The sequence below is a fragment of the Embiotoca jacksoni genome, unplaced genomic scaffold (assembly GCF_022577435.1).
Source record: "Embiotoca jacksoni isolate LCO1_2020_lvr unplaced genomic scaffold, fEmbJac1.0.p SCAF_6, whole genome shotgun sequence".
Classification (NCBI taxonomy): Eukaryota; Metazoa; Chordata; class Actinopteri; family Embiotocidae; genus Embiotoca; species Embiotoca jacksoni.
Window position 1 is genome coordinate 2914041 of NW_027185414.1, and position 27520 is coordinate 2941560.

Sequence of the window (27520 nt, forward strand, 5' to 3'; positions counted from 1 at the left end):
GCACGCAGGCTGAGTCAGTAGAGTGTGGCCACATTGACACATAAATAAGAAACCACAGGGCGGTTAGAGACCAAAAGAGGAGGGGAGAAAAAGAGATGATGGAGTGATGAACTATGGGAGATGAATGTAAACCTTCCCCTGGCATTCTTCTCTTGATAATGGAAAACAAGCCCGCATTCACAACAGCGGCGTATGCTTAATACCGCTGCCTTCGCCTGAGCTGGGGGCGGCTGTGCAACAAAACAACAAAGAAAGAGGAAGGAGGGGAAATGTAACTGGTTTGATTTGTCATTGTCACCCCAACCTCACCCCTCTCCACTCCTCTTCCTCCACCAAACTGAAAGAAAGCAGGTATATTGGCAGGCGGGTCTGGGTGCCGGCGATAACAATGTTGGCTTTGTTCCTCGCCAGAATTGGACAAGCGCTTCCAGCCGCCACCCAACACAACAATTAAACAAGCTCAATGTTCAACGCTGCGTTTTTCGACATACTGCAATCTGGCGGAGGCTTTTCTCTGTAAATCTATGGGGTTACAACGGAGCTGATGCTGGAGGCAACGCTGCGCTCTCCGATAGCAGCAAATCAGTTCCAACCGAGAGCTACACCTGTTGCATGCCAAGCTCTGTTTATTGTCTTCTGTCATTTTCTGAACACGCATACGCATGCAGCGACCTAATGGAAACCCACCGACCATACACCGACGGCACACAAAGCCACACACACACACACATACAAGCTGCCCTGTCTTCATCTGGGCTGACCAATGGGCTGTGTCATACCTGTCAGAAGTGGGTTCATGTGAGAAAACGGTGCATCATGCCCTGAACACACGCTTTTACACAGGATGCATTAACAATCCCTCAATCCACACTTGGTTTAAAGGGCGGCAACCTTTTTTTTCCTCTGTTTGAGACACACAAATATATTTCAGCTTACTTCTGGGAAAAGCTGTAGTTTATACAGTCTTATAACTGAATCCATCGCCTGAGCCAAATCCTAAACCCAAATCTGTCTTGTAGTCTCTGTCGAGGTTATGTTTTTCATAACATTTCTAATATGGGATAGTGTGACTTCAATATCACATCCGTCAGTCAGCATTAAATGATTTTGTGCAATAAAAGGATGAGTATATGTTCCATCATGCTATGTTACAATGTATTTGGAAAGTAAAATCCAGGCAAACAGATACATGTCTGATCTGCGGTGCCTTCATACTGAGTGCTTTTAGCATCAAGCTCCTGCCAACATATGATTCACTTCTGTAGGCTTTGCAGCTCTGAGCTTCTCTGGGAGTGACTTCACTTCATTTGGATTCAGTTAACAACTTGTTTAGAGTTGTCAGCCCAGTAACTGTTTAATATCCAGCGATCAGTTGCCACCAGTCCAGTCAGTGCAAGATGGAGCAAGCAAAAGACAGCAGAGGGAACTGAAGAAGCCGAGGCTGGGTGGGTGTCAATAATGCACAGGACTTGGAGGAGCTGCAGCAAATGAATGAGTGTGTTAGACCTTTCAATCACATATCACGATCTATGAAAACTGCCTCTCAGTTTGGCACCATACTGTGATGCGTGCGTCTATAAGATGAGGCTGAGCTCTTCTTTAATTTAGCTGTGTCAGGTCGCTGATGCACTCAAAATGAAGCTGCTGCTACAAGTCAAGCTATTCAATATCTAACATTAAAGACTGACTTAACACCAGGCCGAAAAGCAGCGTTTTACTGCTTTTTTTTATGACTAGCTTTGACCAAAGGGGCAACCCACCCATTGGTTTGTGAACTATCGTTTTAAAGCCTCCAATCTGGCATTTTGCCCGTTGTCATTTTACGTTTTTGGAGCCAGAAGTGATCATATTCAGACGAGCTGGGGAGAAACAAGTAGTGGATCTGAATGACAACTCGAGCACACGACGCACACTTACACCAAAAACCTGGCTGCACCCGAGGGATGTCAAACAAATCAGACAAACCCACAAACATAGCTTTGTTTGAGGCCCAATATCTCATCTATTATGGAACTATTTTCAGAGGGACCACGAGAACACTGATCTGAAGGACTGCATTCAGCTAATGACACCACAGTGACTTTCTTGACTTGGTACTTCAGAGAGAAGTTAACACTTCTACCAAATGGAAGTCTTTTGCAGCGAGGGTTTTTGGGAGGCCAACCCCTCGTGGCCAGCAGTGGTATTGTACTCTAACATCTACTTCAAGCCTAACATCCATTTTCATATGAAGTCTATGCTCTGACCACACTCCGCATCACTGATAGGTGTGGTTGGGTGAGAACTGTGCTTCGTTGAACCTGTAACCACACACAAAGTGATGTCGTAGACACGTCCTGTTACATCGCTTCATGATCGAACCAAAAAAGCATCTCTGCTGGTTTTCTCCAAAGTTTTATGTATTCCTTTTGAGGGGTAATCAAAAAGTTAACAAACTGCTCTTGTTATGCATGAACAGTGTGCAGAACCGTGACGTGTACAGAGCACAGAACAACTATAACCTTTGTAAGCAAGTATTCCCAATTACTGTGCTTGAACAACATGAGCACCTGAGCTACACACATTTTTGTGATTATGGTTCTGCCTGTGATTTCTCAGTGGACCTGCAACTTGAGCAGAGAGCGCACATCAAATTTTGGGTCACATTTTTGGGTGCGTTGTCTTGTTGGAGAACCAAAGTGCCATTGCACCGCAGTTCAGTATGTTTGCACCCAATGTTTTCCCTCAGATGCCTCCGACCGTCACAGTAGAAGTCGATGTTGACAGTCTGAGTCTGGGGGACAAATTCATGGTGCACAACACTGTGAAGGCCAAAGACAAACCACCTGGTTGTGCTCCTCAGCTGATGTGCCTTCTTTGGTCTTGGACAGTGACGTTCTGCCCCTTAAACATGACCGTCACTAAAACACCTCACCCGGCCTCGTGGCTTCACTGTTGTAGACTTTCTGAAGCATTTCAAGGGTCTGTGTTGCCGATTTCAAGACACAGAATTCGACATGCGCCCTTTGCTGACACTGCAAATCTGCATGTACCAGTGGTTACAAAAACGCATGTAACGCAGGTGCTGATTTTGATAAAGTGACGTAACTTGCGATACTTAATTACGAAGGTTACAGCTTTCCTCTGCTCCGTGCACGTCACGGTGCTGCCCTCCGTTCACGTGCAACAGGAGCAGTCTCTGAACTTTTCCATCCACCTTCGTACACATGTAATAGTTTCTTCTGACACGAATAGAGGTGATCCTCCTTCTTAGGCAAAGCTGCCACTACAAATGCTGCAGGAAATCCTGCAGCCTAGTTTAAAGTCACTTTATGCCAAATTCCAGCAGAAAAACATGTTAATGTAGGTCATCTTTGAATAGCTCTTAGTTCAAGATCAGTGCTGGATGATCTGTAGTCTCCTAAATGTCATCGGTAGAGAAGCACTTCTCGTATTTCTACAACTAGATAACAGCGGGGAAATCAGAACAAACATGCATGGGCACACGTCATTTGTCTTGAACCGAAACACAAACGGCATAAAAGTGTGAATGCCCTAAATGCTCCAACATTCCTTCTAAGAGAGCGTCAAGATTTATCTGTTGTGTTGCACAGTAAGTTTTGGATATTTCAACAAGAGCAACAGAAAAAAGCCCAGCTTATGTTCACAGTGGCAACACCAGCGCTGATCCTCGGGGACAGCATCCTGAGCTGTATTACCAGACTCTAATAGCCACACACAGCCAGAGGCAGCACATGATCCTGCCTTGTGCACACTAAACCCGACTCTATCTGCTTCGATGAAGTGGTGAGTTCTGCCTTTTCTCTCTGTGGCTCTCTGCCTTTATATCGATTGATTTCACTGTAAAATGAAAAGGAGGGTGAATCCAGTCTGTCATTATGAGGGAAAACAAACATAAAAGAAACACTTGACTGTAGTTCCACATTTGGCTTCGATAAACATAATGTACTTGGGTGGACAAATAATTCAGTAATGTGACCTGAGTTATTTTGTGTCACGTGTCCCGTCTCTGATCGAGGCTCCAAACGGTTTGATTTCTGGTGGACACAGACGCCATCACAGCAAACACCCTGTTGCCGTGTTCAAATTGGCTCGTATTTATGAGAAGAGTCCATATAAACGGCCCCCTCATGTGGTATTCACAACGTAAACATTTTCAATAAGCCTCGAGTTCACAACTTGTGACGTGTTTGTGACGTTTACGGAAACGGCAGGGGCCGTGGGAGTTCATTTTTTGATAAGCTAATTGACCACAAGGATACAGTGCACACGACTTCCCATGTTGTAACCACGAGCTCACGAGTTGCATTTGAACGCAGCATGACTTGTCAAACACGTGTAACAAATAGCATTCATTTACAGCTGCATTCACTTTAGTTGTTTCAGTGCCAGGGCTTTGCTATGGTGCATAGTGGCTTGTTATCATTTGCAGCGCACCTACATGGAAAGGAAGGAACATTATGCTATTAGTTTCCTGCATTTTATAATATACCAAATCTTTCATTTAGCCCGCAGATCTCCATTTCTGAACATTTCCGAATTGGCTGTTTAACCTTCTGCCAGCCTGACGGCCGCGTCGCCGGAGCATTTGTGACAGCAATAGTTCACGCCAAATGCAAACTTCTTCAAATTGAACCTTCACGTCTACAGCAGTACTTACATCCAAAGGGAGGACATGAGTGAATCCTGAACTCAAGGACGTTAAGGTGTGTGGCAGTGTGTTGAGGTTCCTGTGTGTGAGCTGGGAGGCACCGCCGGCTGCCACAGTGCTACTCTCCCAGCTGCAGGTAATTCAGTAATCAGTACTAATGTGTATTTATCTCTCCTACAGTGAGGCTGGAGCCTCCTTAACTGATCACACACCCTCCAATTATCACCTGGACTGGGCTGCACCGCCTATCCATCAGCGTTTGTGTCCTTCCTAAGTCCTTAGTAACCACTAGTAAGTTTCAGAGAACTGATCTGAGATCAGCTTTGGTAAATGAAGGCATTACTTTTTTGTATTCCTTCATTCACAGAAACATTTGCATGTATAAGTGAGACATTATGGTATCTTTTCTACTAATATATGTTTACTCATTAGTTGCTAATGTGTATTTATTAGTTATTAGAAGATGAAACATATAATACAAAATATAATCAACTAATACGTTCTGATATATTATGCAATGTCAATCTACCCATCAGTAGATAAAGCGATTGAAATTTGGTTCACCTTTGCAACATTAGAGGTGCTTACACATTAAAGCGTCACAAATCATAATGCACTAATATATTATGAGCTCACGGGACAATTCATTAGGTACGTCCATTCAACTGCTCGTTAAAGCAAATATCTGACCAGCCAATCATGTGGCAGATAGTAGGCATGTAGACATGGTCAAGAGGATCTGCTGAAGTTCAAACCAAGCATCAGAATGGGGAAGAAAGGTGACTTAAAATACTTCTTCTATGGTTCTTGGTGCCAGACGGGTTGGTTTGATTTCACAAACTGCTGATCTGCTGTGAGTTCCACCCACAACCATCATTAGAGTTCACAGAGAAAAAAAACTATTGTTTAGTTGATGGTAGAGGACAGAGAAGAATGGCTGGTTTGACCTGATAAAAAGGCAACAGTCACTCAAATCCAACTAAGGTATGCAGAAGAGAGAGTGTGGGGATGCTTTCTTGACAAACTTTGGGCCCTTTAGTACAAACTGAACATCACTTGAACGCACACAGCCTACCTGAGCATTGTTGCCGAAAATGTCCATCCTTTTATAACCAAAGTGTAACCATTTCCTAATGCCTCCTTTCAGCAAGAGAACTCAAGTGGCCTCCACAGTCAGCAGATCTCAATCTAACAAAGCACCTTTGTGAAGTCCTGCAACGAGTGATTTATTCGATGCCACAAATAATTAAGGCAGTTCTGAAGGCAAAAGGGGGTCTAACCAAGCATTTGCAAAGTGTACCTGATGAAGTGGCTGCTGAGTGTATAATAATGGCTATTCTGCATAATGAGTACTATTTTCATGCCAATAGTTCCTCTCTGATTTCACAACACCATATGTTTAGTGGAGGTCACTTGTAACAGAGTTTTTCCACATTGTGGTACTGCTGTTTTTTTACCCAGGTGCACGCTGGGTCCATGTTTTTGCATCTGTAACACTTAGGAACTCCCACAGCTTCCTTTTATCTTCCCAGCCAGGGAACAATCCTATATGTCTGCAAGATGTAATCACTGTACCCAAGGCTGCAATTTGACAATATTGGCAATGATAAAACAACTGCAGACTTTACTGCCGCATACATTAGCTCAACAGTGCTGCCCTGCTTTTAGTGGGCCACGTGTTTTAGGAGTGAAAGAAAAAGACACATATTCCTGGAACACAAGTTTTACCCTCCAACTTGACAGTAAAAGACCACACATACCACACCTGCTTGTGATTCAGCTATACATATATTTTAACGTAAGAAAGCAATATTAAACAAGTATCTATACCCTGCAATTAAAAGGATCACAGGATGGAGATCAGGACCCATTGTAGCATTTGAATGAATAGTTATCAGCAAGAAACACAACTATCAAAAACATCCCACTAACTCTGTTCACCCAGTGCATGCAGGGAGTGGGTGACCAACCATGCGACACCATACATAAAAGCATCAGTCAGTTTGAGTTCATTAAGCAACAGCGAGTAGCAGTGAACGATTTGAGCAGATGGTCGTTTTGCATCTGTTTCTGTGACACTTAACAACACCTCGAAGGTGCGGCTTTTGGTGAGAATGTTTTTGATGCTGAGGTTAAATACTGGAAGACGGTATGCAAAACATTGTAGAAAACACTACTCAGTAGTATAACATATCCACACTGCTCCACTAATTCAAATGCAGGCCTGAAATGTGCACTGTGGGAAGCAAACGGTCCCCCAAATTAAACTCTCAAATAAAACATATACCCGAGTACCGAAGTGACAAAGACAGTGGTGGATGTGGTGGAGTCAAAGCCTCAGAAACTTGCAAGTATCATGCAGGGATATTAGCAACTTAATATTTCATATCAATATGGATAAAACGAGAATAAGTCACAACAGGTGATAGTTTTCATGACGTTGATGACATGGCACTGACGAGAACCGGGGTCTTCAATCTGTAGCTCCCAAACTATCAGTAGTCCAATGCAGAGACTTACTTGGGCTGCCCAGGTACACTTGGTGATCAATTTCAGCATTTTTTTATGTATTCATTTTTTAAACTGTGCGAGAGAACAACGCTATCAACGTGATCAATTAATAAGAGGACAATCTCCTCTCGCTTCGTGTCAGTGCAATGGAGGTTGAGCTCCCCCGAGTGAGACACACAGAGATCCGAGGACAGAAACTACAACCTGCAATGGGCCTGTGTGTGTGTGTTGAGTATCAATTTGTTATTGTTCACATAGAATAAGCTTATTCAGCTGGTTTGGGTGGAGCTCAACTATGTGAATAAATGTTACTAAACATTAGTATCTCTCGAACACTTTCATTTTCAACAAAGTAGCTCTAAGAAGAGAAAAGGTTGGAGACCCCTGAGCTAGAAGTTGAGTAAAGTTGAATAAAGTTAAATTAATTAAAAAAAATAAAAAATAAAAAATAACATGGAAGTGATATAATTGTTACAAAATATCAAAGACCAGACTTCTCAGGGCCACTTAGAGCACCAAAATGTGCCAAAACTGCCCTGACTGCCATTCATTTCATGACATTGCATTTGTCAATATAAAATATATATTTACTTACCAGCATTGTAGTAATGGTCCAGCTTCTCCCAAAGTGGTTCATCCTCCCGCTGGAGATTGGACAACTTGAGAGGTTCATAGATGGAGCCTGAGGAAGGACACGTCCATTACACACAAACAGTTTCAAACCCTGACCCACCAAATGTTTCCCAAAACTGATGCAACGCTAGTCAATGGACCTTTAAAAAAAAATCCTGAATATTAATCTCAGTCACAGTCTTGTTGTCTTCATTATTAATATGCCTTCATGAGTAAACTGGACTGAGATTAAATCATTTTTTCCAATATGTAGAAAAAGGTGTTCAGTGAGCAACAGACAGCAGAGAAAACAACTGACACATGCCATCAGTAAATGGTAGTTTTTCACTGCAGCACATTGCGTGACAAAGGGCGCAGCACGCACAATAACATCCAGGCCCACGGCTAAAATTTCAAATTGTAATGTGACTTGCGAGCAGACATTTCCCTCTGAGCTGAGAGCGCAGGAGTTTGAGGGGAACCCCCCCATCCTGCTCGATTTCTGCTATTTTCACTCTTTTCACTTTGCTGAGATTTGCATTTTAATGGCTTCGACCTTGGGTCAATACCACAGGTACTGAAGAAATTCATATTCTTACTAAAATTAGCATAATTTCCATCAGCTTAAATGTTGCAGGGGACAAAGCCAATCCATCTCTTTTTAAAGATAACACTTTAAAAGAGCATAGAGGAAGTCTAATATTCCAATTTTCATTTCTAACATGAGATCAGACAAATGTGAGCTGTCAGGTTTTAAACAATCCCATGACTAACTTCAGTGAAGCACACCACTAACGTCGTGACAGATATCACTTCATTAATACCGCAAGTTTATTTTGTGCCACTTCTGGCTCTTTGATGTGTAGCGTGGAAGAATGATATGATTCTACTGACAGTTCAGCCTACAGGAACAGTGAGAACGTACAGTGCATTGTGGGTAATGGTCTATTTTGCACTTACTATGGTTTCCTCAAAATCAGGAAATGAAGTAGCAATAATGAGGTGATTTGTGATTTTCAGTTCACAACATGTTTTCCTGTGATTGTGAAATAATTATATTTAGATGTATAATGATGTAAGCTTCTCGTGTCCACCTATCCACCGGTTTTCCTCAAACGTGCTGCCCCTATACTTACCGAGTCGGTGAACTTTCCGACGAGGCTGGGCAATCGCAGCCACTGAGCCGGCCATTCTCAAAAGGTGCAATTAAGGCCAATCGTCTCTCTCTCAGCTAAATCACAAATCTACAGCAATTCACAGGGAGGAGTTAGTAGCACAGAGTAAGCTTATAGACGTGCATTGATCAACAGTGAATTGAAGCCTGGGGTGACGATGATCATGGACAACATGCAGAAAATTACAATGCATTTTGCTTAGGAATGAATGATGTTTAAACCCTAAGAAGACACAGCGCTATGATGAATTATCATATGATGGTATTGTGATTATGAGAAGGACTTCAGAATAGCTACATCACTAAGTTAGGAGGGTACATGATTGATTTATGCTCCAACATCCACTTCTAAATCCTAAGGTTTCTGAATGCTCTTGTGTTAATACAGCTGCCAAATGAAAACAGATGCACCTTGCAAGTTTTATAACTAATAGAAAAGTCAAATTAGTTGCTCTACGATCAGAATATGTCTACTCTGGGCTCTCTTTACATTGTGTTTCTTATCAGACAGTAGTCCTGTCACCATAAATAACACGGTTCTTCCAATATGGGGTGATAACTAATTGTTTTTGTGATGTTTTCATGCTTACATGATATAATATGCTTTAAAGTTTCAATAAAAGGAGCACGTTCCTTTCCCAGAGTAAGAACAACTGTGTGTGAGCTTCACCAAGGCCTCTGGTTAATACTACACAGTGATATAAACACCGTGCATTCAACTATGGCTGAGATGTAAAAGCCAACAGAGACCTGGTGAGAAGCTCTTAAAATAGCCGCTGTGTACTGCTCATGTACACCTCTGACCTTTCATGCTTGCACCAACGCTGCAGTGGACACATTAAATGGGCACATCAAGTCTAACTGCAGGCCGCGTTCATCGGCTTTAAAAACAACAACAACAACAACAACAACAACAGACACCCAAAGATGGTGTCACACTCGACGACATCATGCAAAGTAACGAGTCAGACCTGATCTTTTTGATCGGGCTTTGAATTCCAGGAGTTTCCAGCCGACATCTGCCAGGCTCGCCATGTTCACAGTGTCAACACAAAAAAAATCGCCAGAAAGTCAAAGGATTTCCGGTTTCTGCCTTCAGAATAAAATACCTAGTTTCTCTGTCAGCTGTCGTTATGAACAATTAAAATAAAAAGCAAACGTTGACGTCGCCTTTGAGTAAAACCGTACTTACTCTTTGAGTAAAGTTTCACTTTATACTAATGAGTACGAGGGTTTTACTGTATATGTGTTATTTTCCAGCTCGACTAACGTGATGAATTTATTTTGAAAGTGCACTTCCTACTTTTCTGATTTAGCCCTGCTAACGTTCTTTAGCTTGACACCTTGCAGCGCGACAGTGACGTAAATAAGAACATTCTGACATCACAACTTTTAAACCCTCTTTTTTTCCACTTCCACTTTTTTTTCCCTCTCATATTAGAAAAATATCATATCATGTGTCTGAATTTTAAAAAAAACTTCATTTCTTGTAACGCGTCGCTTATTCAAACCGAGCTGCCCGTTTCATCCCGCTGCTGTAAAGCAGCGTGCCGTATTGCAGTCCGTCGTTGTTGTGGTGGGGCTGCGGTAGCAGGAAGATGTGGCCTCTTAAACTAAACACTTTGGCCTTCGCGTTACTTTCTTGGGGACAGTATAACGCATTTGCTCTTCAGGATGTGACGGCCGACCTCTTCGGCGCCGCTAATTATGGGATGGTGGCGGCGTTTGGAGATTTTAACTCGGACAAACAGACCGACATCTTCATCATCAGAGAGCGTAGGTTCACGCGTCGGGACTTTGTTTTGAGTCCTGTTGGCGTCATGACGTTTCGCTCAAAATTGTGAACATTTGTCTCGAAATACGTGGCGTTTTAAATTGTGATTAAGAGTGGCGTTATGGATAAAGTTGTTGGCTTACCTGCGTCTATCGTTTGGTTCCCGGGTCGTTTGAACTCGTCGTAGCGTCCAGGAGATAAACAGGTGGACATGAAACCCATTCATCGGGGCTCAGTCCCGTCATGTGTTTTCAGCCTGGTGTTCAGTGTTTACCAGTAAATGGTCTAAATTGAATCGCGTCCTCCTGGGCTCTCTGAGCTCGGACAGGGTGTTTGTTCAGGAGTGCTGCAGTGGGAAATGAACGTACTTTAATGGTGTTGTTTTATTCCTGTTTCAGAGTCTGAACTGCTGATATTCTTGGCTGACTCCAAGTCACCTTACTTCAAGCCCAAAGTTAACATCACAAAGGGTACTTTAGGCAGGTATGGCACTTTTTTTTTTTTTTTAGCATTTATTTGCATTGTATTTGTTTCAGTATCTATGACGCGTCCTAATTCCCTGATGTTTGTGAGGACGGATAATGTGGAGCGCCACGCCAGATTATCTCATCCACTGTCTTCTTGTTTCAGCAACATCGTCATCACCAGTGTGGTCCCTGGAGACTATGATGGAGACTCTCAGATGGACGTCCTCCTCACGGCTCAGGTCACCCCCGAGAGAGAAAACGTTTTCATCTTTTGGGGGCACAATCAGACTTTAGGTACAGAACTGAATGGGTGCTGCAGACGGGTGGAAAACACTGAGGAGGGATTTAGCTCATTCTTTTAGGATCGTTTGATTTAATAGGCCTTGGCATCGTGTTATTATGGATGTTTTCTTTTGTCTGTTGCCAATTGTAAGATTTTTGTATTTTCGTACACTGAGATACACGTTAATAACATGCTCACATATGTGGCAGTGCAGCCATTGTTAATGTCAACATTTCAAATATATGGGCTTTATTTGAGCAATGCGGCTTGTTCGATAAAAGTCACTTTGTTTCAAGTCATTTAAATCTTATGCCAGAACGCCTCATTTCACTATTTTTAAACAAACAGACACACCTGTTTGGCCACACACCTGTCTGAGTTGGGCTGCAGTACCTGAGTGGGGACAAAAGGTTCTCTGTGCTCAGGCACCATGGGAGCATGTGATGCGTTTATAGAACATCGGTTCATAGCGTCTACCGGTAGTTTGCAAATGTGGTGTTTCGGGTGTAAATTGTAACTACAGCAGGTAACCTCGGTTACATTCTCCTCCTCTAAACGACACAAGTGTTTGTGTGCACATTGATCACACACCGCGCCACAAACCACAAACGAGTACGTTCTGTGGGAAACACTGATGTTCCACCTCCAGTGTAGGGTGACAATGGGGCAAGAAATCTCAGCGTGCCCCTAAAAACACGGACCGAGTGGCAAAAATTGTCCTCAAGTTTGCTAGAAATGAATAATATTCACAAGTTTAGGCCAGTATCCTAAATCTACATTTAAATTATCCTTTATTTTTACTCATTTCATTTCATTTAGATTACCGTCTCTGTAGTACGCCCTTCAATCTGGATTTATTTCACACTAAAAACAGCAACTATATGCATTAATTACTTTACTTAAAGTGATTTTGAAAAATCCCCAATTCTTTAGACAGTTGAGACAAAGCTTGTCTCCCAAATATGTTTTAAATGTCCTACACTTCCCACCTGTCTTTCCCCTGCAATGACAAATCATAAAGTCTGTAGTCAACAGTCTGATTTGTTCGAGACAGACAGACTTGTTACAGCGAGGAAGCAATTCAGTGATCCTCATTAAGCAAACTTGTCATGCAAATCCAAAAAAACATATTTTGTCAGTACAGCAGGAGCAAGTTGTGCCTTTTGTTTAAAAACTCTGGCAGATGGGGCAGTTTAGACCTTTTGTCTAAAGTTTCTGAAAATACAATCCCCCCTTAACTTTCCATTTACTTTTTTCACAGAGGACATTCTGCAATGTCAGAGCAGGCAAAGCACAGGTGCAAACAATAAACAAATTGATGGCTGTTCCTTTTCCTGTTAATGCAGGGTCCCTGGGACGCTATCATGGGTTACTGGGACACTCGAATAGGACAGGGACATAATTAATGTTATTTGTAACAGATGTGCTTTTCCTTTTATGACCTATCATCATTAAGTTCAGGACAAAGGACTTTAACTAGAGAGCTGGGGAATGACTTCTCACTCTTTATTATTTATGCATTCATGTAGACGATGTTTAATTGTTTAGTCGGTACAGTAAGCAGCAGTGGTCAGTAACTTAAGTGGGGCTTATAACAGCATCCCGGTGATATCGGTTTATTAAATGTGGAAATTTATTAGGTAAATATGGAAAGCAAGAATTGTAAATTTCAAAATTTCAAGTTTCTTTCTGATCAGTATTCTGAAACAAATGGCAAAAAAAACTTATCAGCCAGAGTTGTCTGTGAATTTTTTACATTTTCATATTCGGATAAAAGATGGGCAGAAAAGAAAAGAAAACCTTTGCTAGATTTTTTTTTTGCCCTCTCTGAATATTTTAACTTTGTTCATAGTTGTTGACATGAGAGGCTAGTAAAGTGTGTTTATCCTGATTGGACTGTCCTACTAAGTATCTGTGCTGTGTTTCTGTCAGACCATCAGTACTCGGCCTGTTGACTCTGTTTATTTTGTGCAGATATTGGAGGATTTCTCAAGCTGAATAAGAACTTTACAGATCAACCTCTTGTTATGGAGTAAGTATTAATCTGAAAACCCCGCTTCGGATACTTTGATGCTTGTCACATTCGACATGGTAAAAGTGAACACGTTAACACAAGTAGTGTCTTTTGTTTAGTTTTGCTCCAGTCAGCTGTTTCCAGTCAATACTTTTTAAAAAGTATTATGCTGCACATATATTTGTTTTTTACTGTTATACATTAATCAAGTGTGATCAAAGTGTTTAAAGACTGCAGCTTGTTGCTTCATTGCCGAAGACGTTTGAGGTATTTCAGGGGGCTCCTTTGCTGAATTCCCGAGTTGGTCACAACATTTGATGTGCGCTCTCTGCTCGTGTTCATGGTGAAATTACAAATGTGCACAAACCACTGGTCACAAAAACGCTTGTAACTCAGGTGCTGATGTTGATGAAGCGACAGAACGTGGAATACTTCCCTCCAAGGTTTTTGCTTCCTCCTAACATCACTGTGCTGTGCTTCGTTTGTGCACAACAGAAGCAGTCTCGAAACGTTTTGATCAGACCTCACCTCCCCTCTGAGATAAGATTTAAGAGTCAAGCATAGTTTACTGTACGCTGACATACCAGGTCATTTAAGTAAAACTTGCAATAGAGTGATACAATTCTGCCCCCCTCATTTCTGTGTATTGATGTGGTTAAAATAATTGAAGTGTTTTCAGAGTGTCGACAGAATGCTTTAAGAGGATCTTTACCTCTCTGACCGTCAACATAACCTGAACAGAAGAGACTGTTCATTGTTGTTTTCGTTCTGAATGTAACCAACAAACTCATTTGAGCGCTTAATAAAGTCTGCTGATTTGTTTTCAATACAAACAAATCTTTCCACAGTTTCAATGGTGACATGATCCCAGACATCTTTGGAGTCACCAACCCGCCCCTCACCGAAGTCTGCTATCTCACCAAGAGGTAATGTCATAGCTTCCAAACTCGCTTGCACCTTCAAGTGTTTATTTCTAGTGCTTTCATGTCTCGAGTTACTTTGTAAAAGTCTTTTAAATCGTGCTGTTGCCTCACGTTTCTTCTTCTGTTCAGGATTCCAGAGTGTCACAATGCACTGAGTTCAGGCGTCAACATGCGCATCCCCCACTCTAACGCTTTCATCGACCTCAACAAGGACTTCACTGCTGGTGAGTCACTGATGTTTAAGCTCTGATAAACCATGAGAAACAAATGCAAAATGCCTTGGATGCACACAGAATACTCTTAATGTAAGCTGATCTCAACACCACCGATATGATAAGTATGATAACTCTGCACATTTTGAACAGCGTTACAAAATATTGTGAGGTTTAAATGTGACTCAACATTTCACTTTTTTAACACTGAGGATTTTGTGTGGAGGAAAACTGGTGAACGAGAAGCAGAACAATTGGTGGCTTACTGTGGGAGATCAAGCCTTTACCATAGGATGAAGGAGTGTTTCTGTTCTGTTTGACTGCTTCTCTGTTGGAGTCAAATACAATTTTAGGATATATATAACTAATTACTGCCAAAAACTCAAGAAAACCAACTACAATTCCTGCTTAATTCCTTAAGTATTTGTGAGTTTATTCAAGTGTCTCAGGCTGACAAATCTCTGAACTCCAGATACAATTGCTAAACACAATTTTTTTTTTTATTTTTATTTTTTTATTTTTATTTTTTTTTTTTTTAGCTCTACTAAATTTACACCTCATTTATTGGTCAAAACTTTTCCAAAGTAATCAGTTGTGTGTATATTTGGTGGGCAGTTGATAAAGTCAGTAGACAGTAACGACCATCCTGCAACTAAAAAGCAATGTTTAAACCACTGTAACAACAACTGTCTTCCTTCCTGTAGTCTGGGATGATGGATGTTGTGTCTCTGCATGTTTTCAGTTAATGTATTTGCTAGCCGTGAACATACAAGTGAGCACAGCCACAGAAAAACCAACATGCTCAGCTCCCCCTCATCCCCCCCGGTGCCTTCATTCTTCACTGCACACTGCTCCATGATTCATTACATCTAAGACCCAAGCCCCTGCAACATTCTTTTATTTTGTGGAGTATTCCTCCACTATGGACTTTGCATGTTTCCTTACATGGATCAATCAGTGTTATTAATGTGTAAGGGGGGAAGCTGTGTATATAACAAGACGTCTCAGTGCTGGATTGAGATTTAAGAGAAAACAACCAGAGTTGAAATTACAAATCCTTTGGGGTTTCAGCGCCTCGGGCAGTCCTTTTTGAAAAAGGATGTAATTCTGCACATTTAATTACATGAGGCCCTCTAAGGACCAACATGCCTTTGGTATTTTTGAACATACATGGCTCCTCTAAAAAGCTATAAGGCTTTGGTTTGAGGTTCCACCCTGTGCTTTAATACAGAGTTTTGGATATACCAGACACTATGTGGATGAAAAGGTGACACTGCTTTAGGTACCAGGACAAATATCAGGCAACTTAAAATGTTCAATGTCAGTATCTTGAAGATGGCAGATGAGCCCCACATGGAGCAGGAGTTCGATGGAAACAGAACAAAGAGTGCATGAGAAGGCACGAGAGCAGCTCCCATCCTGCTGACCAGCTCACCAGAGCTGCCTGTGACCCTCAGGTCCGGTCAGGTGTCGGCCCTCATGCTCCATTGCTCATCCTTTGTTTAACACACTCAATAAACACACTGATTCTTATGTCCGGTTTTCAGGAAGAGCTGCAGCTTTGTTTGACGCTTTAATTTGAAAACTCTTTACGCCGGTGGCCCCGCCCCTTCCTCTACGGAGCCAAGATGGCAACTGTTTAGGGTGGAAAGTGTCCAGCGTTTCACACTTCTTCGTTGGATTGTTTTGAGTGCATCATCCTGGTACTTGTGGTGCACTAAATGTTTCTGTATTGACAGTGTGAACGCACTTCTGCTCTCAAAATAGTGAGTTAGTACGACATGAATCCTGGTTATATCTCCCACCCTGATAAACAATGGCAGATACTCAGGTTGAGTGTTTGTTTAAAAAAAATCTTGGATGTCATTTATTGTTTGTTTTTACTTATTTATAGTGACTGTAGTTAAATCCCAGTCCTCTACCTGAAGTCCCTTGTGACTCTCCAATCTCGCTAGAAGACCCAGCTTACTGTAAATTGCAGTGATCAGTGTCTTCTTGCAGCTGAAAACATTATCTCTGGGTGCTTGCAGACCTAAAATCCATGTAATCTGCTTCTTAAATATACTCTATGCAAAAGAGGATTATAATATTTTGAATTGCTAACTGGTGCCTGGTTTATAAATTATTTCCAGACCAATGCTGACCTTCTTTAAAACAGAAATCTCCTCGGAGGCAGAGTGGGTGTAGTTGAATTGTTTCCTGAAGTTTCTCCAGAGGGAACCTCAGGAAGCGGAGAAGAGACCAAAACATAAATCTAATACTGTGATTTTTCGACTTGACTAGGAGAGAAAGGAATAGTTATTTTCTTCACCAGTGAATGGAGAAATCACCTCTTTCTTGTTTTACAGTATCTCACTCCTGTCCTTCTGCCCACCAAGTGTAGCGCTGTCACTTAGACTTAGGGGAGGATTTTTTTTTTTCCCCCTCTGGAAACTAATCCTCGTGTTTAAGGTAATCAGAGAGGATTTAGTTGTGTCATACTCACTGCAGGTATCTTTTTGTGCTGTGAGGTTTTATTCCCAGGGCTGTCACAGTTTAACCAGAGCAGATTTTAATTCATATTTAATCTGTTTAGGGATTAGGAGAAAGTCAATAAACTTCCACTTTTTTGTTGCTGTTTTATTACAGCTTTGAATGTTTTGTGCATCATTTGTTTTCTATTGCTTCATCAAGTATTTTGCAACTCGCCAGTCGGAATGACGGTCCATAGTTGAACTCTGCAGAAATAACTTGCTGTGTACACACACAAATGCATGAGGACAGAGATCATTACAGTGAATCCTTGTGACTTGTTATGTGCATTCAGCTGTGTTCACTTTGCCGTGGATGAGCGTGCTGCAGGGACAAAAGAGCATGAGGAGGAGAAGCGGTGGATAAAAAAACCTGCTGTACATCTGGTGGATGTCAGACTCTCTGGCTGCCGCTGTCTGTGAGGGCATGCAGATGGAGGGAGAGGGAAGTAGGCAGGAAGTGATGGAGCGATAAAGCTGAGTCGGAGAGGATGAATGGTTTGAAAGAAAAGGATGGCTGGAAAGATAAAGGGCAGAGGAGGAGTGGGAGGGGGATGAGCGAGGCGGTGGGTGAATCTTCAGGATGGCTCAGCTCACTGTCTGCTGCGACCACCTGCTCCTCTAAGCGGTTGCTGAAGCATCACAGTGACGCTTAAGCAGGGAGAGAGTGTTTTTTTTGTAGACAATTTGAATCCTCCAAGTTAGCCAGTTTAAGGTCAATTGCAACTGCCGTTAGGGCTTTTCAAGATTCACACTGTCTTCGTCATATTAGGAATGTGTTTGCCACAGTTAATATGATTACTAATGTTTTGACCAGATTGAGTGTGGGTACTAATTGTGTATTGTGGGTACTAGTCTATGAAATGTCCTTCTATTCAGCTTCTGTCCGTGTCTTCAGACGATCCATTCAGGCACAGCACTGATGGTAGGTTGCAGCACTTTGGCAGTGCTCAGAGGACGACACGCAATCAGGGCTGTAAAAGGGAAGAACATGGACATGAAGCATAAAAATACACTCCGGGTTGCTTTTAGGCGCAGATTGCTCAAGTAAAACACGAGCTTTTACACCACCTGTGTGTGGTCGACACCTGTATTTATTATGATAGAAATGTCTCTGTTCAATCAGTTGCATGCTAGATGGATAACAGAAGAACACAGTTTGGAACACGATGGTCTTCTTAAAGAAGATTTTTACGTGCTGACAACCAGCATAAGCAATGCTGTTTTGAGGATACTTAAGTCATCATGTGTTTTAATCAGTGACCTTCTTCGAATTTGGTCTTCCAGTATTGGTTTACATTTTGCTGGAAGTTTTCTTAAAGTTATTTGAGGCACCTCAGGCCACATAATTGTATAGCTCATAGCTATTACAGATGCTTTTAAATTGTGTAATATTCATGAATATAAATGAGCACATTATTCTCAATTCATCTTCATTAAGACACAGAGAGCGCAGTTACTTTAGGGAATAAAAGTTAAACAGGTAAATTACATGAACAGGGAAGAGTGAAAAGAACCAAAACAACACTGATTATACAGAGCCCTGAGGATCTGGAAGAAACATGTTGGGCACAAAGTTTCTGTGAGAAAAGAAACAGACTAATCTGTTAGGTCTGTTGGCTACTGGGGAATTGCAAGCCTTAGTGGAGCACATCTTGATGAATGAGCCAAACTACATCTACTAATCAGCAGTCTGTCACAGGGGAAGTAACACGGCAACACTAGGTAGTGAAAAAAACTCATAAAAAGACTGGTGGTTAATATTTATTATGGATATCATTAAATGGAGGCAGTCCTAAGTTGTGTCTTATCATTTTGAGGAAGGTCTGTGTGTTGGGGAATGCCCCCTCTCTCACCTACCAGCACAGTAATACAGTGAGCTATTTTGTTAGCGTGGTTCAAGGACGGTGAGGCCTTTTCTAGGGCGGTGTCGTGACTCCAATCTTAGCCCAGTATCATCGCTGTAAACAGTCTCGTGGTAGTGAATTGACTGACCTCGCTACATCAGCACTGCCAGCAGAAAAAAAAAAGGAACCTGGAATTGGTTCCTGGCCGGTGTCAAGGCCTCATTTAGCCCACTTATTGGACACTCCAGCCAACCAACCGGGCAGCGACATACTGCATATGGCTCGTAATCTCTCTTGTTACTATCATCCTCCGCCAGCCGCCGTCTCCAACAACAACGTATTCGTAACAGCTTTGTGTTCGTGCTCTTTTGTTTCCCAGTTATTTTGTTTTTGGCCTCACACATCGAGGGATTTAATGCAGTTGGGTTTTTCTTCACAGCTCATTGTTTGACATTTGTGCTTCTGTCAATAATACACACAGAGCGACGAGCCCAGAGCGTAAGGAACAACAGGACAAGGCAGCGGGTAAAAATGCACATACATTTAAGAGAAGTTTACAGATCCGCTGGGATTTATTTCCTCTGCAAGGTTAAACAAAGTCGTCAACATTTTGGTCCTCAAGCTGTTAGTCGTTAGCACCTAGAAAGAGTGTTGCAACAAAACAAAACATATCATTAGGCATCGAGCCGGCTTTGTAGGTGTAGTTGTTCTGTTTTGGTAACTCGTCTCCACAGTGACATCTAATTAGCAGGAAAACGGCTTTCGCGGGACGGCTCGGAGGTTCGGCTTTATACAATACACAACTGTTATGAGCAGGTGCCTCAATCCTCCTCAAACCTTCTGTAATCATCAAAGCTAAATGACCACAGGAGATGTGCTTATCATTTGAATGGTATACACTGGGAGTATTCACGCTTTATAAGATCGGTCTCTGGTACGGGATCACTGTCACCCACAGGGGCCTCATCACATCACGTCAATTTGGAAAGAGCACCGCCAGGCAGGCAGCTATCAGGAGCATGATAAGAAATCGTTTGAGGGAAAAGGTAGTAATTGCAAAGTAATTATAGATGCCATTTCTGGAAAAAAAAACATGCACAAAGACAGCAATACAGGCATTAGGCTCCATTGCTAGGCAACAGACATGGTAATGCTCTGTGCAGCATCCAATTAAACTACCTCTGTGTTGAAGTGTCTTGTTGATTGTCTTACTAATAATGTGCTGGTGGTGGGGAAAGAGAACAGATTTGCCACCTAACAAGGGTGGCCAAGAAGAAGAAGAATTGATTATAGAGGGATTAACTTTACACTCAGTGCAGCATTTTGAACAGCTATTCTGGAAGTCGAGAGACATTCACAGAGTGAGGACGGACAGTGCAGAAATGTTGCTTCCCTCCTCTCGTCTTACTCTCTCGTTAGCAGTGAGTTTACAGCAGTTTTTCTGTCCCTTCTACTTAATAGCCTGTGGGAAACTCATCTAAAAGTCTAGTTCACTGTTAAATTGTAGGATATTCTACATTCAAAATAAGTACCATAGCAGCATACAATTTTTTTGTGAAATGTAGGGATGTCGCTAGTTCTGATACTTTGGGAGAAAATGTATGCAAAATGTGTTAAGGAGCACATTTTTTCTGTAGGTGTCGTAGGTACACATGGTGCAGCAGCAGGTGCGCTCTGACTTGTAATACAAGAAAACACTCACGCACTAAGAGGTGTGTTTGCAGTTATTTTGGATAATCATTGACAAGTTCTAGAAAACCAAAAGGTAGTATGCAGAGGTGTTTGTGTTTATGTGCATTATGTGTACAGCACATTTGTTAAGAGTGTATGAAATAAATTTGGTTGATTTAATTTGCCGTAGGATTAAGTTTGGCATCAGTAAATGTGGATTTTCAATGATATTTAATACAGACTGTCAAATATCCGACCGTTACCTGCAGTTACCTGGTTTGAAATGTACTAAGTCTTATTTTTGAATGGAGGGGACTTTAAATACTTGTGCAGTTCTCTTTCAAAAGAAGCAAAGATACTGTATATCACAGACCTCTTTATACAGTGAGACCAAGTGGTAACTTATTGGCACGTCTGATATGTGGAAGGACGACAGGACGTCTACACCATGTTTGTAACAAGTTGACTAACTCGCAATAACAGTTCAGTTTTTATTTAAAAGAGTCAAGTTTCCCCATCAACACAAACTTCGCCACTTGGGCGAGCATTTGCAAAGCTCAGTTTTCAGTGGAGCTAAAAGCTGGCGTGGTGAGGATAGAGGGCCAAAACGAAACAGAATTTCTTTCTTTCAAGAATCTAAAGAACTGTACACATTTCCTTGTGTACCAAAACGGAGAAGAAAACTAAAACCTTGGCAGCCACATGTAGCTCATATCTTCATCAACATGGCAGTTCCTTAAGTTCTAATTTCCCCACTTTATAGAGGTTTTGCGTGAGCTCTCGGGCATGTTAGGAGCGCCTGGTGCGATCTGCCAGCCCTTTGAGGTGTTTAGTTTGTCGCATCTCCGCCTCCAGAAAAGCTGGCGCACCGTCAAACAGGACAAAGACGTTTATTTTGGTAAGCACAGCTGTTTTTTTGCAGATAAATGAATAATAGAAGTAAATGTGGTGGAGCATACTACTCTGATATGCACGGCACTGTGACCGTTGCCTGAGGTTATACTGTAGTCTCGTTCTCTGTTGAAGAAAACGACACGGACGTGTTCAATGGGCAGTTCTAAATGTTGGTCAGAGTCACTTCTGTTCAATTTACAATGAGAAGTTGTGATCCAGAAAACATGAAATTGGTGTCAACCTGGACCACCGATCACCTGCATGTTCATATATTAAACCCAGAAGGCTCTGTTGATGGTAATGTAAGTCGGTCAATGGCTGAAATGTTGCAATGACTTTAAGATAAGTTGTTGTGAGATACGAGGCGTTCACTGTCCCCAGAGAATGACTGGAGATTTACCTTGAACAGACGCCACATTTTAGTTTTTAAAAGAAATAGATTAAAAAAAAATGTCCTGATGGATTGCCGTGACATTTAGTACAGATATCTATGCTATCCAGAAGATGGATTATAAAGACTTTGGAGATCTACTGACGTTTCCTTTAGCACCGCCCAGAAGATAAGATTTCCAGATACACAGTAAAATATCTCGCATCTTTTCATCTCAAAATCTGATGCAGACATTTAGGGTTCCAAGAGGGTTGAATCATTATCGGTTTCTTGACAATCTTCTCATAATTCTTTTTTGTCTAATTAAAAAGATTACCTGTAGAGATAAAACCGAGCCAAACACTGAGTGGTTATATCACATGGGCAGGAAACACGTCAGCAGTGTGTCCAAGGTTTGACCTTCATCGCATGTCGTTCCTCTCACTTTTCCCTACTTTTCCATTCTGTCTACACTATCTGAATAAAGGCTACAATAACCCCCCCCCCCCCCCCCCCCCCAAAAAAAAATAAATAATAATAATCTATAAATAAAAATCAAAAGTAAACCCAATATGCTGTTCAACGGCGCCACAAATTAAAGTCTCCAAAAGGACTATTGAAATAGATCAACACCCCTGAAATAACAAGCAAACTTTATAATCCTTATGAAGTGAGGATTTATTACCGGATTCATCACCTGAATTTATTGTTTTACTCTCGGGCCGCCGACTCATGGCAGTTAAGTCAAATCCTCAGTCAGAAACAGTCTCGACTCTCACTGCTGACCACAACGTGACGTATGACTGAAGTATTGTTTGCATAACGGAGAAACTATTTTATGCTAGCTAGCTTTCTACGTGGGCATATTTACAAAAGGCAGCAGGATACATATTTGACATTGTTACTACCTGGCAGTAAGGCTTTATTCAGGCAGACTTATGGCTGGGTAGGTGCACCTGCCCCAGTCTGTGAAAGAGGAGCACTGAGATCATAATGTGCGCATGAAAGGATGAATTCTATGAAATACAACCATGAATCAGGCAAAACTACCAGTGATTCGACTATTAAGACCCTTTTCACTCACTAGTTAAGAGCCGGAGAACATGTGATGAGTGTTTGAAGACTTGTAGGGAATCTCCCTGGTTGGACTTCAGCCTTGGATGTTGTGGAGGCTTCGTTTCCTGGTATACTTCTTACACTTTTACAGCTGCAGGACATATTTTCAATTTTTAATGTTGTTACTGAAGGCGCAAACTTCAAACCGCAAACTGTCAACCTTGTTTGTTGTATTTTCGTTTTACATTTACATATTATTTTTACAATAACATTAATATGTAATGTACCCTCTGAAAATGTAATTGGTTTACACAGAACAGACACGGACATGCTGGCACACTCCAGTGATACATGTACTACACGCATTCACTTTGTTTCAGTCTGGGGAAATGAGCTGTTCTATGTTTGATACAGTAGTTCCGTGAGCAGTTTCTATTCTCACACACACACACACACACACACACACACACACACACACACACACACACACACACACACAGAGGGTTTGGCCATAATCCTCCCCACAGCTACTGCACCTACGTTGTTCCCTGTAATGGTTTTAGGAGATTATTTCTTCCGGGAATAGCATTGCTCCATTCCGCGCTTGTGTGTTTTTCCATGTTTGTGAATGAGCCGTTTTGATGGATCGGGGTGGAAGTCACAGTGTGGAGTAGTGCTACATATCGGCTTAGAGACGGATTTATTCTGCAGAGCTTTACACTTTGTTCCTGGCCTGGATTCTGCATTTTATCCAAGTGGGTGTGGGTGGGTGGGTGGGTGGGTGTAGGTGTGTGTGTAGGTGTGGGTGGGTGTAGGTGTGTGTGTGTGGGTGTGTGTGGCAATGACATTATTTGAAGTGTTGTGACGAAGCTACCACGCCAGCCATCTTGTAGCCTTTGGGGGGAAAATCGGTGATCAAGAAAAGGATCTTTGTAGAAAATCTTTCAACTCACTCCGCCTGTTTCAGACATTTCAACTGAGGGGAAAAATTGGCCGTCATATTTCACTGCATCAACAAGTGAAGTGTACGTGATTTAGTAGCAGTGTGAATGTATTTTCTTAAGGCTTTCTTCTGCACCATCTTTCGACACCATTGTAAATCGTCTTTGTGGGCTTTGGGCAAGTTTGGAAAAGCTCGTTTCACAGTCGGCTGGTTCCTTGCTGGCAGACGGACAAGACCACATATCAGTGGAGGTGGCCGGAGAAGATTTGCCCCCAACCTCACCGTCCCCGCTGTCCCCCACCTCTTAAAGGGACACTCTGACATTACATGTGCATTTCACTGTAAATGTTGAGGAATATAAACAGAAGCTGGTCATATTATGTGAGGGAACACTTTATTTTGAAATCGTCTCAGTGGTTTTGCTGATTACTTTTTGACTTTCCAAAATAGAGTGTCTCCTAAGTTTCTATTATCTGTTCATTGCTTAAGCTCATGTCCTCTTGGAGTGTGAAGTTTCCAAGCGGACACTTCTGAGCTATTCCTGTATCGCTGTGAAAAGCTAAAGGTGAGCCGGCGTTTGCTGTCGGAGAGCCGCAGCATTAGGAAGACCTTTCTGATGTCAGCCTCACAGAATCAGTTCATGTCACACGTCTGCGTTGCAGCTTCTTCTTCCAGGACTGCAGCAGACCTACAGGTTGTAATGCACGTGGCGCCGGCTGTGGACGATTTTCCGTTTCCAAGCACTGAAAGAGGCAACGGTTCTCAATAGATTGCGTCTACATATTTTCTGACTGACCTTGTCGCCTCTGGTCTGTCCGCTCCCGCCTCGCCGCGAGTGAGGCGACCCCACAACGTCTGCTGGAGGCAAAGTATCTGTTTCACTGCTGACGGCTGTGACATTTCCTTCAGAATGCCAGAGCCCCCACCGCCACCCCTCTGTCCAGCTGAGGCATGGATCAGTCCGAGGGTTAGAGACACGGGGAACAAAACAGACAAACACTGAGGGGCTTGACTGATGGGCTGCAGGATGGCTTACAGCACAAGACACACAAGCACCGAAACAATGCAGGCGCACACACTTGTGCTTCTATTCCTCTCATTTTGCTTCATTACTGTCGGCCTCAATCGAACTCTGTCACGCACACACACACGCACGCACGCCCGCACGCGCACAAAGACAAAGTGGACATTTGTCCTCCAGCCTGCACAACCAGCAATGTGATCAGTCGGCGTAGCGGCCTTCCCTGAACTCATCTTCACTGCAGCCCTGAGGGGATAGACCACAGAGATGTGGGTCTCCACGTGTGCGTCTGTGCCCAAACATTTCTACGCGTGTCCCTTTGACAGCCAGCGGGGGACACGAGTCACAGCTTGTTTGCTGACTAACAGGCTAACAAATAACCTGCTCGGGGGCAGTAGAAACATGAAGAAAAGAGAGGCGTCGCTCTCCGTTCTATCACTTTAAAACGCAGTTTCTCTTTTCCTGCCTTCCTGTAGTTCCTTCGGTCCTTCCTCCTGCTGTGCCATCATCCTTGTACATCTCATTCTTACATTTTTTTGCCGAAAATGTACTTTGTGTTGTCCCACCAGCGTCCACATAACCCTAATGGCTCAGAGGGTGGTGGTGATGATGGAGGTGACAAAAACAAGCAGAATATCAGACACTAATGCAGCACTCTGCACTGCAGCTGGATAAACCAGTGCTGCTGCTACTGCTGCAAGGCCTTTCACAGGTAGAAGGGGGGGGGGGGGGGGGGGGGCTGCTGCTGCTGCTGCTGTTACAGTTGTTGTCAGTCACAGATTGTTCTTGTCGACTAAAGATAGGCAGGGCCCAGATATCGGAGTGTAAAAGAGGACATGGAGGAAGGATTGGGACGTTAAAAGGGAAGGAAGCTGTTTTTTGATCATTTAATGTCTCTCATCAGTTGTTGTTTTTAATCATTTTAATTTATTTTATCTTCAACTGAAGCCGTGACTGTCATGTTCAAAATGAATAGAAAGTGGTCGGAGTAATTGTGTTATGCAAGATATTTGAGACATTGCTGATTTAATTTTCAAAAATGTGCAGCTATCCAGGGTCGCTCTTCAGCACACAGCTGGGTTCTGGAAAATGACACGTAATAGCACTAAAAAAAAGGAGAAAGGAGTCCTTGTTGCTGATTGTACCAGAGGAGGACAAATGCAACTTTACTTACCGCAATCCCGCTTTTGTCTGTCTGGACCAGAGACACAGAGAAGGGAGGAAGAGAGACGAGTTAAGTAATGAAAGGGACTGATTTTAATGTCCCCCGCACCATCCAGCACAGCGGTATCAAGAAATACAGCAGCCATGTCCTCCCTCATCTCTGCAACTATCCCAGTACCTTCCCCCCAGGGATGTACTGCTATCGGTTGAAGTACCAGAGCGTCCATGTGACGCCCGTGCACGAGCATGCACAGGCCCAATGTTCCTTTGGTGGCAAGTCAGTCATGTATATTTCCATCGCTTTAATTTAGTAAAGTCAACAAGAGAATTCTGTTATTTTTTTTAATGGTTATTCTGGATTACTGATCTAAAGTGTCATTATCATATTTCAGTCACCAACACTTTCAAGTGTTTCACAATAAAAGCCTTTTTTAAGAAATTAGGGGTTTCTGTTTAATAAAACACAAGATGGCTTTTAATTTGAAATAATACAGGAAGTGTTGAGTTACTGACAGCTCAAATGGTAGCTGATCATACAATTGATTTTTTGAATCAATTAATACATCTCGAATGTAATTTTAATAAATCTGACCGTTCCATTTGTGTTGATTGGCTCTCTTGCGTGACATACACTATTTTAAATCTTCAAACACTTAAAACATGTAGGCCATGTGAATTTCAACCGGATCAAGAAAACTATGAACATTTAGTTTTTTCACTTGAAGGAAAAAAAGCACTCTCTGGCAGCACTGCACCGATACTTCATAACGCCGCCACTTTAAAACCACCGAACCGTCATTATCTCTCCAGGACGTGTTCTAAGAGATACTAAAATGACCAGCTTTCATTAACAACTGCAACCATGCCAAGTGCAGTAAACGGAACAACCAAAGTCACATCTATATTTCTATGAGCACCCTTTGCCTTTAATTATTCACCAGTTCTCCTCAGTACACCTGCTCACACTATTTCAAAGTGCTCGTCATGCATGTTGTTTCAGTCATGGCGGAGAACTTGTCACGGTTCTTCTGGATTCAGGATGTTTCGGTGTCTTCATCTCTTCACGCAATCCCACACGGATAGTGTTGAGATCAGGACTCTGTGGGAGCCGTTCTATCTGCTGTAGGACTCCTTGTTCTTCTTGTAGCCGAGGATCGTTCTCAATGACTCTTTCTGTATGTTTGGTGTCCTCGACGTCCACCAATGAATGAAATTGGGACCAATTAGACGACTCTGGCACGACGGATACAAATTTCTGCCTGTTGTTTTATGTACGAGTGTGGCTGTGCTGTATATGCGCTGTATGTAAAGTGATGGGATGTTACAGTATACAGTGACCCGACTTCTCTCAGTGCAGAGACCTCATGACGGCTCCATAAAAGTGCAGCAGCGCTTTTAACAAGCTGCTAATTAGTAGCTTTCA

The 27520-nt window shown here is 42.4% G+C and overlaps 2 protein-coding genes across 4 annotated transcripts in view; one reads left to right on the plus strand and one right to left on the minus strand.

The window, feature by feature from the left end:
• phkb (phosphorylase kinase, beta) overlaps nucleotides 1-10023 on the minus strand; it is a 118479-nt gene extending 108456 nt beyond the window's left edge. For 2 of the 3 annotated variants that reach the window (XM_069173444.1, XM_069173445.1), the window contains exons 1-2: nucleotides 9920-10023; nucleotides 7758-7844 (exon numbers count right to left, since the gene is read on the minus strand). In XM_069173444.1, the coding sequence (XP_069029545.1) occupies nucleotides 7758-7844; nucleotides 9920-9983 (151 nt within the window). In that variant the 5' untranslated portion in view covers nucleotides 9984-10023. Of the gene's footprint in view, nucleotides 1-7757; nucleotides 7845-8910; nucleotides 9019-9919 lie in introns of all 3 variants that reach the window. The other variant, XM_069173446.1, reaches the window with a different exon arrangement.
• Nucleotides 10024-10495: 472 nt separating this feature from the next.
• Nucleotides 10496-27520, plus strand: part of itfg1 (integrin alpha FG-GAP repeat containing 1) — a 154313-nt gene continuing 137288 nt past the window's right edge. The window contains exons 1-6 of the mRNA XM_069173976.1: nucleotides 10496-10724; nucleotides 11121-11205; nucleotides 11353-11483; nucleotides 13447-13504; nucleotides 14335-14412; nucleotides 14539-14633. Of these exons, the coding sequence (XP_069030077.1) occupies nucleotides 10547-10724; nucleotides 11121-11205; nucleotides 11353-11483; nucleotides 13447-13504; nucleotides 14335-14412; nucleotides 14539-14633 (625 nt within the window). The 5' untranslated portion in view covers nucleotides 10496-10546. The remainder of the gene's footprint in view (nucleotides 10725-11120; nucleotides 11206-11352; nucleotides 11484-13446; nucleotides 13505-14334; nucleotides 14413-14538; nucleotides 14634-27520) is intronic.